Source organism: Lissotriton helveticus, chromosome 10 (assembly GCF_964261635.1).
Source record: "Lissotriton helveticus chromosome 10, aLisHel1.1, whole genome shotgun sequence".
Classification (NCBI taxonomy): domain Eukaryota; kingdom Metazoa; phylum Chordata; class Amphibia; order Caudata; family Salamandridae; genus Lissotriton; species Lissotriton helveticus.
Genome location: NC_136071.1, coordinates 170,992,048 through 171,005,984, shown reverse-complemented (window position 1 = coordinate 171,005,984; position 13,937 = coordinate 170,992,048). Strand labels below are relative to the sequence as shown.

General features: G+C 43.9%; 1 protein-coding gene across 1 annotated transcript in view; it reads left to right on the top strand.

Annotated features, from left to right (window-relative positions):
- The window catches only part of RADIL (Rap associating with DIL domain), a 444,288-nt gene that overhangs the window by 366,646 nt on the left and 63,705 nt on the right, over nt 1-13,937 (top strand). The window contains exon 7 of the mRNA XM_078665013.1: nt 5,189-5,301. Within this exon, the coding sequence (XP_078521139.1) occupies nt 5,189-5,301 (113 nt within the window). The remainder of the gene's footprint in view (nt 1-5,188; nt 5,302-13,937) is intronic.

Below are 13,937 nucleotides of genomic sequence, written 5' to 3'. Positions count from 1 at the left end.
GCTCGTCATGCGCGTAGCACAGGTAACGCCCATGACGAGCTAGCTTTGTCATCAGCGCTGAAGGGGTTAAGGACCTCTCCTTTGTCTTGAACTCCTTTTAATGTTTACAGTCACTAAAGTAATAATAATAATAATAATCCACATTTGTAAAGCGCACAATCACCCGTAAGGGTCTCTAGGCGCTGGGGGCCGTCGGGAAGATTAAGCAAGCTATTGCCCAGAGTCACATGGTGCTGGGCTAATCTGCCGCCGGTGCCGGGGATCGAACCGTGATCCCCAGATTCCGGAGTCAGTCGCCCTAGCCGCGGCGCCACACCTCAGTATCTGCGCTGTCGATGATTGGCTGCAGCGTAAGAGTAACTTAACTAAGAATATATTGTTGGGTCAGACAGACAGGCCCTCTCTGCAATATATCATTTCTGCCCTGTTACTGGGATGTCACTAAATCTTTACAGCAAGGTAAAAATTATTTTGGTCATTCTGGACATAGACAGGATCATGTCCTCCCTTATTAGGGCTGTGGTCAAAACCTGCTTTGACCTCCCTCCATAAATTGTGGTTTGATGTGTCTGCTACTTGACACCCATAAAGTATTAGTCTTGGCACTAACTTGTATTTGGCCGAGGTTACTGTAAAGCACCCTCTGCAGAACTTCTATCTGCCCTTATTCATGCAGTACAATTTGCACAGCATTCTGTAGTGTGTCCTTCCCGTGGTCAAAGAAAGAGGGCAACAAGGCTTCCATTTCAATGGATCCAATGGAGTTAAATGTCTTGTTCTTCACACAGACTTTGGCTTTTTTCCACCTTAGCAAAACATGCAGTAATTTGTCCAGAAACAACAGTTCACTTGCAATTCCTGGTATTTCACCACCCTCAGGTTCCACCGAGGCCTCCGGTGATGGTATTTCACGGACAGGGAACTGAGGAGTTTACTGCCCACTTGCAACTGAGGCCTGTGACCAGAAACCGCATGCACTAGCTTCCTGTTAAAAGTGTCTTTATTAAAATGTGCTGCACACCATATAATGTCATCCACAGTTTTGCCCCTTCCCTGGTCTCATGAGTTCCAGGTGGTAGGGGGCTCTGTGCCACTATTCGAGTTCAATTCCAGAAGAGATCTCAATTTCTCAGTTGCTGCAGCTAGGGCCTGAAATAGTTTTTCTTGCAAACTATGGGTGTCCAACTGAATAGGCAGCTTAGATATTTCATGTTGTAGGCCCCAGCCGCATACTTGTTCCTTTCCTAAAATGTTTTTTTTAAAGTTACACTTAACTGCTGCTGGCCACCTCCCACGCAGCCGCTGCAGGCAAGAGCGGTGGTGGGACCCAGTGGGGGGATTTCGACGGCCTATGAGCAGGCAAAATTAAATCAATTATTAATTTTCCCTCGTCATGGTTCGTCGAAATCCCCCTCCCCCCACCCCCACTGGCCCCACCTCACCTACTTTGCAGCAGCTGTAGCTGCTCCCCTGTCGTGCCTTGGTGCTGGGTCTTTCCGTGTCCCAGCAGACACTGGGACTCCCTGTCCAAGCAGAAAAGATGCTCCGCTCCACTCAGGCAGTCTTTGGGGTTTCTCTAATCCGGCTGTTCAATACAGCCGGGTTAGAGAAACCTAAGTGCGCATGTGTGTTTTTGGTCAGACTGAGACGGACGGCCAAACAGACATGAGCACTTAGAGAGTGTACTAGCCTCAGCTCCGCACCTCCCTGCACACGCTGGCTGAGCCAGCGGCTTAAAAATAAAACGATAATGAAATATTGCTTATTTTTTTTGCTGCTGGCTCTGAGCCAGTGGGGCGACGCTCCTCCATCAGCATTATCTATATTGGTTTGAAGGACTTTTTTAGATCATGAGGCTGGAATCATTAGGGGCTGCCCCCAGTCAAGACTGGACAGCTAGGCACTAGTAGGTTGTAAGCTCTTGACCTTTGGTTAATAGAGCAACCTAGTTGTATGGACTCTAGAAGCAAAGGCAAAGTTTACTTGATAATTCACTTGGTCAAAAGTAGAGGTGGACAGTGCTTGGGACATACCTGAGTGGCATCTGAAGAACTTGGCTGTGCATCCAAACGAGCAAAGCAAATAACTCGGTCTCAATGTTTTTATGGGTGCTGTGGTTGTGGGAGTGCAAGTGTTGTGAAAGACGCCCTCTCATCTAAGGTCTCATCCGTTTTGTATTAAGCGTAATGTCAAGTGGCAGCTGTGAAATCTTCCTTGCTTCTGTGGAACCACCTGTAAGACAAGAGTAGCATGATATACCTTACCAGGCACCTTCCGTCATCTGCCGGAGATGTAAAACCTTCACTTGTCTATTTTTATATGTGAAAAATATATTTGTTTATATTTAGTATCTTTTGATTTTTGCCTGATGTTTTTCATCCCTCACCACCTGTGCCATGCTGAAGAAATTGGTGGCACCTTGAGGATAGTGCAAGATGGGCGTGTAGCCGGGTATTGCACAGCTCCTCGCTGTGAAACCTCAATCCCCCCCTGCAGTTTTCTGTTTTAGAAGATTGCCATCATCCACTTCCTTTCTGGATCCCTGGGTGGAAGTCATCCACGTGCTGGGTGCTCATCAACAGGTCAACCTGAAGCCATCCAGTTTTTCAGATTTGCCTTTTGGAGCGGGTCAATACTGATCTGCATGTGGTTGGACCCTGTCTGCATTTCCACAGATAACCTAAAAACAACGGAATAGAATGCAGTCAGAGTCACATTGCGCACTGTTTCTGAGCTGAGCTGTCTGCAGTGTATGCATTATCTGGAAAAATTCAAAGTGTCATGACTGTTCCTTAGAAGTACAATGTCATAAAAATAGAGGCACCTCTGTGGCCCTCTCGATAATGCCCCAGTACTGTACATGGACCAGCAGAAAGCATTATGCCGCCCGACAGTTGTTTGTAGAATAAACGGTCAAGCAAAATGGGCGAAAATAAACCAGAGCACCAGTCTAAATGTAGGTTGCACAGGCTCACAAACAACACAAATGACAAAAGAGACAGTGGTGTCTGCCGTGTATCATTACATGTGTAAATAAATTATATGAGCTGCAGACAGGGAAGGACTGGTTACTTGAGGCTCAGTTCCAAAAGGTCTGCCATATTTTTCAGTCGCCAGAATTTTTCTCATGTTCTTTTCATTTTCAGCGCCCACCACCTCAAGGAGGAGGCGTCCAGGCTTCCTGGAACATATAGTCTTACTGCTTTCTATAAGTGGAAATATGCTTTAAAGTTACACATTTTAAAATTGCAGTTCCTACCCATGCTTGTTCACCGGTTTAAAATATGGACTAGCAAGCTCTGTTGAAAAGAACAGTTTTCAGTATAGCAATTCTTGCACTCCATTCATCGGGTTCACACCGCGTGTATCTGGTGTACACACCAAATGGAATATTTACTATTATTATTTCACGCAACGGGACTTAGCAAGGGAACATGGGGGCATATTATCAAGAACGGCGTTAAAACTATCGCCGCTTTAGCGGCAGGAAACTGGGCTTCTATGGGAATTCACAAGGACATATTATCAAGTCCATTATCGCCGCTTTATCGGCAGTTATCTGCCGCTAAAGCGGCGATAATTTTAACGCCTTTCTTGATAATATGCCCCATGGTGTGCTGCGTTGCTTGAAAAGTGAGAAAGTGGAAATGTTCCATATTTACAAAGATGTGGAGCATATCTGCTGTCTCCTTGCACTGGTGCACTCTGCACGGTCTAGCGCGAACGCAGGCTCCCTTGCACCATAGTTCAACGGTGCATGCGTTCATTAGAGCCAGACAGGAATGTTTTAGTGGAGTAACGGATACCTTCCAATCGTTGTACTAACCTCTGGGAGGCGTACCGATTTAAGTCTATCCCATTTACAAACGTTTGTAAATCTGAAGTTGCATTAAATCTATGGCCTCATTTATGAGAAGTGACGCATCGCTGCATGAAAGCAGCGATGCGTCACTTCTCAGTGCGCCCTCCCTGCGACATGATGGATGCGTCATATTTACTGTCTGATGCATCATGTTGCAAGGAGTTACAGATACATCAGTATTTCTGACATTACTGTAGGCGCAAAAGTGACGCATTGCTGGAGTGTGTCACAAAAGTGACGCAACTCAGAAATGTGTCCTTTCACATGGGGCAAGCCCCATGTGGAAGGACCTGCGTCTGTCTGCAGGCGTAAGATATTGACGCATTTGCACCCTAGAAGTGGCACAGTGAAATCTCGTAGATTTCACTGCGTCACTTCTACGAGGCTTACGTACCTGGGAACGCCCACCCTGCATACATTATATCTGACGCAGGTATAATGTAGCGCCGGGATTTACAAAGTGATGCATCTGCTTAGATACTAAATAGGGCGCAACAGGAGGCATGTTTTACGCCGCTGATGCGTCACAAAAAGTGAGGCAACGGAAGCGCAAAACTGTTGCAAGGCCTCATAAATAAGGCCCTATGAATGGATGCATGGAAACGCCCATGCTCTACCCATAGAACGACTTCCAGCCTGAAATGTAACAAAATGCACCTCAAGTCACTGCATTGCATTACATTTCTTTTCAAAGTCACAAAAGGAGGCACAAATCGCCCCTTGCATGGCTTTGTAAATCTTACTGCAGCTACTGCATTGTCCTTCATCACCCTCTGTGACGGAAGGACAATGCAAAGGCTTAGTAAATCTGGGGTATTGAATACAGAGCTGTCAAGTTTCCGAGGTTCATACATGATTAACTCATGCATTTGTGCATTCTGGGAATTGCAGTCCTGATTTTATTATGGAATAATCATGACTACAAATCCCAGAAAGCAGAGAAAAAACTGCACAGTGTGAGCTACTCAGTGCATTAACCTGGGAAACAGCAGATACCACACCTAAAACAAGGCCCTTTCCCAACACTTCACATATGTGCTCAACTTCCATTTCTTAGGACACACTACAGTTGAGTAATGACTGCAAATATCTGGTGTGTTTCCCTTAACAAGAGTTTCAATTATTGCTTGCGATATGTGCTGCGGTCTACAACGCCCTCACCTATATTCGCTTCATATAAGATGTTGGATAGCATTTTCAAAGGACTATTAAACATCGCAGAGTTGAATGAGAAGTCTGAGTTGGCCAAGGATGCAGTCTGGCTTTTTGCAACTTTTAGTTTCATGTACTTTGCTAATTTTAGTCCTGATTTTCTGTTCTTTCCAGGATCTAAGGAATCCCTGTTTTCATCTACAATCACAGCTAGCGAGGAAGCCATGACTGTTTTAGAAGAAGTCATCATGTACACATTTCAGCAGTGTGTGTATTACATCTCAAAGGTAGGTGGGTGCTGGCTTTATTTATCCTTCCACCGCCTACTTCTCTCTCAAAACCCTATCAAACGAGTTGACCACAATGGTGTCAAAGTATATAGCTAGTTTGTAAGATTTTAATTAATCAAACAAATAAATTTGAATTTGAATTGAGTTTGAATTTGAATATAGCTAGTTTGGTGTAAGATCAAAATAAACACATGCCTAACATATGCACAGAAACATTGCTTAAACAGATACAATGGAAGGAGGTTTTATCTAGATTGTACTTGTATGACTAGCAGGTCAGTTGAGTCTCTGCACTACTATGTTATGTTAGTGCCTACAAAGTTCTTAACTCTGTTGCACCCCTTTTGCAAGTCCAAAAATCCATCCGACAATTGCCAGGTTTGAGATATGGGCAGTTTGATTGGGCCATGCCCATCTGGAATTGAAAAAGAGGGTTATGATGAAATACCACCGTTATGCAAAGTCCCCACAGCAACGCAGTCCTTCTCTTCTACTGATTTTGAGTAGTTTTCCACTCATGGTAACCATACCACCTTTGGCATAATAGCCTCCAAGTACTGTAAAATTAAGTCGTGGGTCCCATTGATTTCTACGAGATCATGCCTTTGTTATCCACAGCTGTTGCTTACTTTCTGCTTAACTGCAATGCCAGTGGAGTTGAGAGTACTTGCTCCACGGGCAGATTTTGTTTCCTTGATGTGAAATTCCTCTCTACCATGGTTGGCTACAATATCATACCATATTTTTTACCCCGCAGATGATTGGTTCTGAGCCTCATGCATGTGGATTCTAACCCACGGATATGAATATGAGTTCTGCAATGGTTTGTACAATAATACATCACAGAGGCATCAATAAAAGAGAAACTAAGCAATTGATAGCCCTTTATTGGATAGAAAAGTGGTACAAGGACTGGCTTCTGCTTGAGTCAAATTCAATCATCAATTAGTCTGTCTGCTTACAAGAAGAAGGACTTTTTCTCATCATCTAAAAAGTCCAAAAGTGTGAAACACAAATAAGACTACCCCTCACCATCTCCTAGCACAGGACAGAAGAGTAAACACGAGTGTATAGCATTGGTCATGATTGGGGTGGTAACACTGTGATAACATTTGGGGTTATATCTCAGATTTCATAAGTATGGTTTGTTGATCATCATTTTACTGTCCTAACAGGTCATAGAGTATATAAATAGGTATCCGTTTTCTGCTATTGTTTGGCCATCAGTGGATATTATAGTGCATTTAATTTTACCTCATTATGTGGTACTGTAAGTGGTTTCCTAACCCATTAATGAACCCTGGATAAGCCTTGCCTTCTCTGCTTGCTCTCGCTACCCCAAGCAAGTCAAGAACCTTACTGGAGCATTTGGCACTTTTGAACAGTGCACTAGTAGGTGTCGCCCTGGGATTCCAGGGGCAAATGTCACATACTCCCTTGAAATCTCCATCGTAACCATTGTCTGTATCAGGGCGTTCAAAAAAAAGGAAGAGGGCGGAGGCGTGCAGCAGGAATGGTGAAGCTTTCTCTCAAATATATTTGATTGTCGGTACCTGACACCCTGATTATACTTTCCTAAAACTTCCATCCTTCCTAATGACATTCTGCAAAAATCATTGCCACATATAAGAAAGTGATATAAAGATTAGGCTTCTGAGATAAAAAAGATTGACAGCTGAAGGAATTTCATAGTAAACAAAAACAGATCCATGTCGCAAAAAGAGAGTATTTAACTGGACGATTCTTAGAATCCACGAAATTCGACTACGGAGATGTTCTGAACTGTAAACTCTTTTACTCCGCAGGCAACCCTTGGATTATTGCTCTCAGTGAAATCAGGATCCCTGGAGGAACCCTGCCCTGTTAAGATGTTACACTTAGACACAACTTCTTTGGTACAAATTCTGACTGACTTGTACAGCACTACTCTAAGATCGACTTCAGTTGCGTTGAGTTGGAAGCATGCAATCATCAGCCCATTATGAAACAAAACAACAGCCGAACCAGCCATTCTTCCAAGTTTTCCACCTTTAACCTACTGACAGATCCAGTTAAGATGCTGGAGAAACATGTTAATGGCATTCTCTCCATATTCTTTCAACCCAATAAGATCTTGGAGACCAGTCAATTTGGTTTCAGAGCTATGCATAGTACGGAGTCAGCTTTGACACCAGTGGTGGACATGATAAGGTACATTTTAGATCCGGGGTGTGATGCAGGCAGCCCTCACACTGTTAGAGCTTGTGGTTGCCTTTGACACCATCTCTCACAGTATCCTACTTGATAAGCTCTCAGAGATGGGTCCCTGAGGACAGACCCTACTTTTGATAAGTGCTTATCTCCAAGGGCACGTGTCTCGTCAAATTGGGTGTTACCGTATGACTTTGTTAGGGCTAGGTTAAGCATATGCAAATAATATAATCAGTCTTTTATTGATGCAGAGTTCAATGGTTTTGTAATCCTTCCATTAAAACGCACGTGCATCCAATTTTATTTTCTTGAAAGTATTCTTAAAAGGTACTGTGAATTATACGCATATTTCCTGGTATTATAACAGCCGCTGTCCCAAGTGCTGTCTAGCGTAAAATCGATAATTTACAGTACCTTCTAAAAAACTTTCAATTAAATGAGATTTGGGTTCACCTGCATTTTGGTGGAAAAGTTACACAATGACTGAAGACTACATCAGTATAAGACTGATTATATTATTTGTAAATGTTTTCCCAAGCCATGACAGAGTCATATGATAACACCCAATTTGACAAAATACGATTTAGATGTCTAGAACTGTACTGACTGAAAGCACAGAAAAAATAAAAGAACTGAATCAAGGACTACTGAGAGACTTGTTATTTATGGAGGGGAGTGGTAGCAACCTGTTTAAAAAACTTACCAAAACGTTATTTCCAACCTGGTGAGCATGTGGGAGTGGCTGCTTTCCCTACCTGCTGAGCACAAAAGAAACTGTTAGCTTAATGGATATTTACTCATATTGGATTGTTATACACACGGATTAGAGGTGTGCGTCAACACTTCTCTAACCACCTCATTTTCGTGCTCTCGGTGTTCTGCTGTGGTAAACTATAATGTATACACAGACAAATCCAGAAGGAACATGTAACCACTGAAGAAATCTGCATTCCCTTGCCAGTGTTATGCTAGAATCTGGAAGGAACATGTATACACCACTCAAATCCTCATATTTGAAGAAATTTACTAACACTTTGCACCAGGTTTGCGTCACAAAATTGATGCCGGGGCAAAGTGTTGTGTTGGGATTACTTTCCAGTGCAAATCATGGCTTGCGTTGGAAGGATGCCTAAGAATAATGTAAAGTAGTGCTTGACCTACTTTTCACTACTTTCCTTCAAAGGGTATTCCTTGGGTGGTTCATGGGCGATCACAGGCTGCCACCCATGGGTTTTGACGCAAATCCTAAGTGTTAACATTTGTAAATAGGGACTTGTACCGAAAATGATGCCTCTTAGAGATAGGCGTAACAATGCAGCAAGTTCAACTTTGCATTTGTGCTGCCCTGTGCAGCACCATACAAAGTGGGAAAACTGTTAAACTAAGTCAATGCATTGAATTTTGTACTGGAAGGCTTCCATTCCATTACATAACCGATGCTAGACAGAATGCACTCCCCCTTGTACTGTGATGGCACGGTAGTGCCTGGGGAGAGAAAAACTCTTTTGTTGCAGCACCAGTGCTTGATTTGAGCCACGGTTGCAGTTGTGACCCACCAGCATCAAGCTTTGAGGACCGGTAGATGTGTGCGATGCCAAGTTAACAGGGAGAGCCGAGCCAAGGGTCTGGCTCGGATCTTTTAGCCTGTTCACATGCTGAGTCTTGACAATATATACTATGTAAATCATACAGCAAACCACATAAAACTAGTGGTTTCTTCAAAGCTGGGAAAGAGACCATTTCTTTAATTTGTGGAAGCTTCGACATTAATAGGGCACATTATAGCAGTGCCCTGAGAAGAACTGATTAAAAGTACAACAGGCAGTCTGAACTCTCATATTCGAAAGTGCTTCCATACACGACAATGAAGAAAAAAGAGTTTTGGTGAAATAAAATATTTGCATAAGATCACACAATTTTAAGCGGGGAAGATGCAATTTACACAAGCTTTCTGGTTTCACGTTGTACAAATCAGCTAGTAAATGGGTAACTATTTGTCTGTCTGTCTTTCCTTATGTAAAAGATTTGTTTTGACCTCTTAGTCCATTCTCCTTCAGTTTTTAAAATACAGCAAGAACTTGACAGGAAGGTAATGGAGCGCTTTACATGAGCACCAGTTCCATTATACAGGGTCATTCGCGTGCATCGTTTATAGGCATGGGGGAGATAGGGCCATATGTATCATCAACCTGATTTGCGATTCTCAAATAGCGATTTTTAAGAAATCGCTATTTGAGAATCGCAAATAGGTATGTATGTACAAAATGGCATTTTTTTGCGATTTCTTAAAATTCCTTAATTGCGATTCGCAAATTGCGAATCGCAATTAAGGAATACTTTCCCATTCATTTCTATGGGCCAGGAGGCCCATATGAATGAATGGGAAGTTATTCTCAATTTGCAATTCGCAATTTGCTAATCGCACATTGAGAATAATTTCAAGGGTGCAGGGGTGTCCAAAGGACACACCCTGTTGCACCCCTGAAATATGCATGAGTGCACATGTGGCGCACATACATGCCCTGAGGGGAGGGGAATACAGCAAGAACTTGACAGGGAGGTAATGGAGCGCTTTACATGAGCACCAGTTACATTATACAGGGTCACTCGCGTGCATCGTTTATAGGCATGGGGGAGATAGGGCCATATGTATCATCAAACTGATTTGCGATTCTCAAATAGCGATTTTTAAGAAATCGCTATTTGAGAATCGCAAATAGGTATGTATGTACAAAATCGCATTTTTATGCGATTTCTTAAAATTCCTTAATTGGGATTAGCAAATTGCGAATCGCAATTAAGGAATACTTTCCCATTCATTTCTATGGGCCAGGAGGCCCATAGGAATGAATGGGAAGTTATTCTCAATTTGCAATTCGCAATTTGCTAATCGCACATTGAGAATAATTTCAAGGGTGCAGGGGTGTCCAAAGGACACACCCTGTTGCACCCCTGAAATATGCATGAGTGCACATGTGGCCTCAGGGAATGTATGTGCGTCACATGGCACTTTCAAAAATGCAAAAAATTTGCATTTTTCAAGGGATTCGCAACTTACCACCAACTATAAGTTGGTGTTAATTTGCGATTCCTTAAGGACATTTTGCAAAAAAATGTTGCTTCATACATTGCATTTGAGGAATCGCAAAATTTGCGATTCCTTAAATGCAATTGCAAAATAAGGAATCGCAAATTTTGCGATTCCTTGTTTTGCACCAGATTTTGCTTTATACATACGATTTAGCAAATTCGCATTCTGCGAATTTCGGCCTTTGCGAATGCGAATTTGCTTGATACATATGGCCCTAAGTGATTTAACCAGAATTACAGGATGTTGAGCCGACGCCGAGACTCAAACCTGGTTGTTCCCGAGTTCCACAGGCAGCACCACAACCAAAGTAAAGGGAGGGAGGCAGAAGCCAAACGAAAGTTCAGCTTGCTATGGGCTCGAGTTTCCAACAGGACCTCGAGCTGTGCCAAGGCCAAGCTTTAGGCTTCTAGTGACTCAACCACCTCTTGGAACCAGCTCTTATTTATCGCCAACTTAGTAACAAAGATCCAGAGCAAAGAGACAGAAAAACAAAGGAGAGCCTGAAAGAGCGAGATAGGTGTGTCTGGTGGGAGGCAGCATGAGGTGGACTCAAGACTGCACACACAACCTTGGTACTCGGCACCCCTCCTGGCCGCAGGCTTCCGAGACCGACTTTGGATACAGACTCTTATTTTGTAATTTTTTAAAAAAAATTAAGCACTGTCAGCGTCGCGTTGTGCCAAAAGTCAGTAATTGCCCCTTTCATTGCCGGTGTTATGCTACAATCTAGAAAGAGCGTGTAACCGCCGCCCAGCAGTGCTGACGGCAGCGAAGTCTGTGGAAAAATTCACGGCAGACCCACCCTGGCCCCGTGACGAGTTCATTCCATGCGGTGCCGAGGGTTTCACTGAGGGGACCGGGATGGGGCGGCTGGAAGTTTTGCGGTGGTTTGGGGAATTGTCAGGAATTTGCTGCACAGTAAACGGCTGTCCTCATAAATAATGAAACTATTCATGGCAGATGGCAGCGCACTTCCGCGTGAGGGGCGTCCCGGCCGCGCTGGCGCAGGTTAAACGTTTCCCGCTTTAAATAGGCCGCATCGGGTGCGTTTCAACAGTGCTGGCAGTGTGCTTGCAGTAGAGCGGGCCTGTGTCTGCTGCAGGGCGTGGACGTCTTTGGGCTTTTAACGGTCGCACTTTTTTTCCACATACTTCTCTTCAAGTCACAAGCATCCAGTGTGAACTTCTTTCTCTGGAAAGAACCTTTCACCTCAGCCCCCCTCGGCCCCATAGATTTCCTTCCATTATGCGCTGTCTGTGCTTCCTCAAAACTCAGAATCTTGATATCGCGAGATTTCTCATTGGCCCAATTGCATCGCTGCACTCTCTTTTTGCGCCTTTTTTTTTATAGGTACAGGAGCTTAAGGGCCAGATGTAGGTGGCCAAATACCGAACGGTAACGTAGAAATCGCAGAAATTTGTAGAATTTCTGCGTTACCGACCGGTATTTGCCTGAGAGCAATGTAGGTGAGTTTAAACCTACTTGCAAAATAAGGAATCGCAAAATTGCGATTCCTTATTTTGAAATTGCATTTAAGGAATCGGAAATTGCGATTCCTTAAATGCAATGTAAGTAGCACAAAAAAAGTGCACTTCAGCCTTAAGGAATCGCTAATTACCACCAACTTCAAGCTGGGGGTAATTAGGGATTTCCTTTAACCCCTTGCCCGCGGTGGTAATTCCGCTGCAGCGCTGGGGGGGCGCGTGGCGCCGTCATGCTCGTGACGGAATCACTCCGTCACAAGCCACGGGCGCGCTGTGCTTGTGACGGAATGGTTCCGTCACGGCCCCGCCCCCTTAATAGAACGCGCCGCGCAGGCGTGAAATTGATGCCGCGAAGGCACGGCGGCCGAGCCGTGGCAGAACCATTCCGTCACCAGCACAGCGGGTCCGTGGCTGGTGACGGAGTGGTTCCGTCACCAGCATCGATGTGGTTAAAAAAATCACTTTTTTGCTTTTTTTAAAGTGCCATGTGGCACGCATCCATGCCCTTAGGGCATGTATGTGCGCCACTTGTGCACACATGCACATATCAGGGGTGCAACAGGGAGTCCTTTTGACACCCTGGCACCCTTGAAATAGCTCCCGCTATTTGCGATTCTTTAATACCGAATCGCAAATAATGAATATCTTCCCATTCATTCCTATGGGCCTCCTAGCCCATAGGAATGAATGGCTAGGTATTCCTTATTAACGAATCTGAATTAGCGATTCGTTATTAAGGAATATTAAGGAATCGCTAATATTTTAGCGATTCCTACCTACATTCAATTTAGCGAGTCCTTAATAGTGATTCGGTAAAAATCGCTATTAAGGACTCGCTAAATTGAATTTACCTACATCTGGCCCTTAATGATTTGACAGTGATCACAGGATGTTGAGCCGACGCCAGACTCGAACCTGGGCCCAGATTTTCTAAGCCTTTGCGTTGTCCTTGCATCACACAAGGTGACACAAGACACCACAAAGTAAGCTTTATAAAACCACTCAAGGGGCGATTTGCATGCCCTGCGTGACTTTGTAAAAAAAATATATAACGCAAGCAGCACCTTACGCTGCATTGCATTACATTTTGTAGTAAAAAAGGTGGTCCATGGGTGGAGCATGGCCGTGCCTCCACCCACCCATGGAATTTGACGTAATCCCAGATTTAGTAAAATCAGTAATTCTGGGATTGCGCCAAAATGGAACTCAATCCCACCATGGTGTTTATTTCAACATTACTTTCTCTTTCTATGCATGTAAAGAGTAAATTGCCTCTTAGGATTGTATTTGTGCGGGAAGGTATTCTTTCCTGCTCAAAAACAATCCTGCATATAACACAGGCATACTTGCACACAGGTGCAAGGGTCCTTGCGTTGGCGCTAGACAGCCTCAAGGGCACCAGCGCAGGGAGGAGAACAGAAGAGCTTCATATATTAGTATGATATCTTCTGTTCAACTCTCTCACTTTCATACAGCGCAGCACAGCTGCGTTGCTTGTGGCTCTTCATTGCCTGAAAGTTTAGTAAATATTCCCACTGGTTCCCTAGTTTTAAAGACAGCCACTCTGGCCATTAGGCTACATCTCCCCACTGCGATGAGACAGGGGCACTTTTTTGCGCCAAAGTGCACATATCCATCAGTGCAAAAAAGCCATTTGCAAGGATTTGCACAAATCCTGCCTAATCAATATTCATGAGGCACAGTTTATTCTCATCCTCAAGATAGCTAGATGGAAGGCGGCATTTGTGAGTTGCATCATGATGTGCCAGATATCAAACGCAGTGGCAAAATAATGTAGCACATTGCCAAAAGAACATTCATCATTGTTTGTGCCCCCGGCTCCTATAGCTGTCGCTATGTGGAAAATC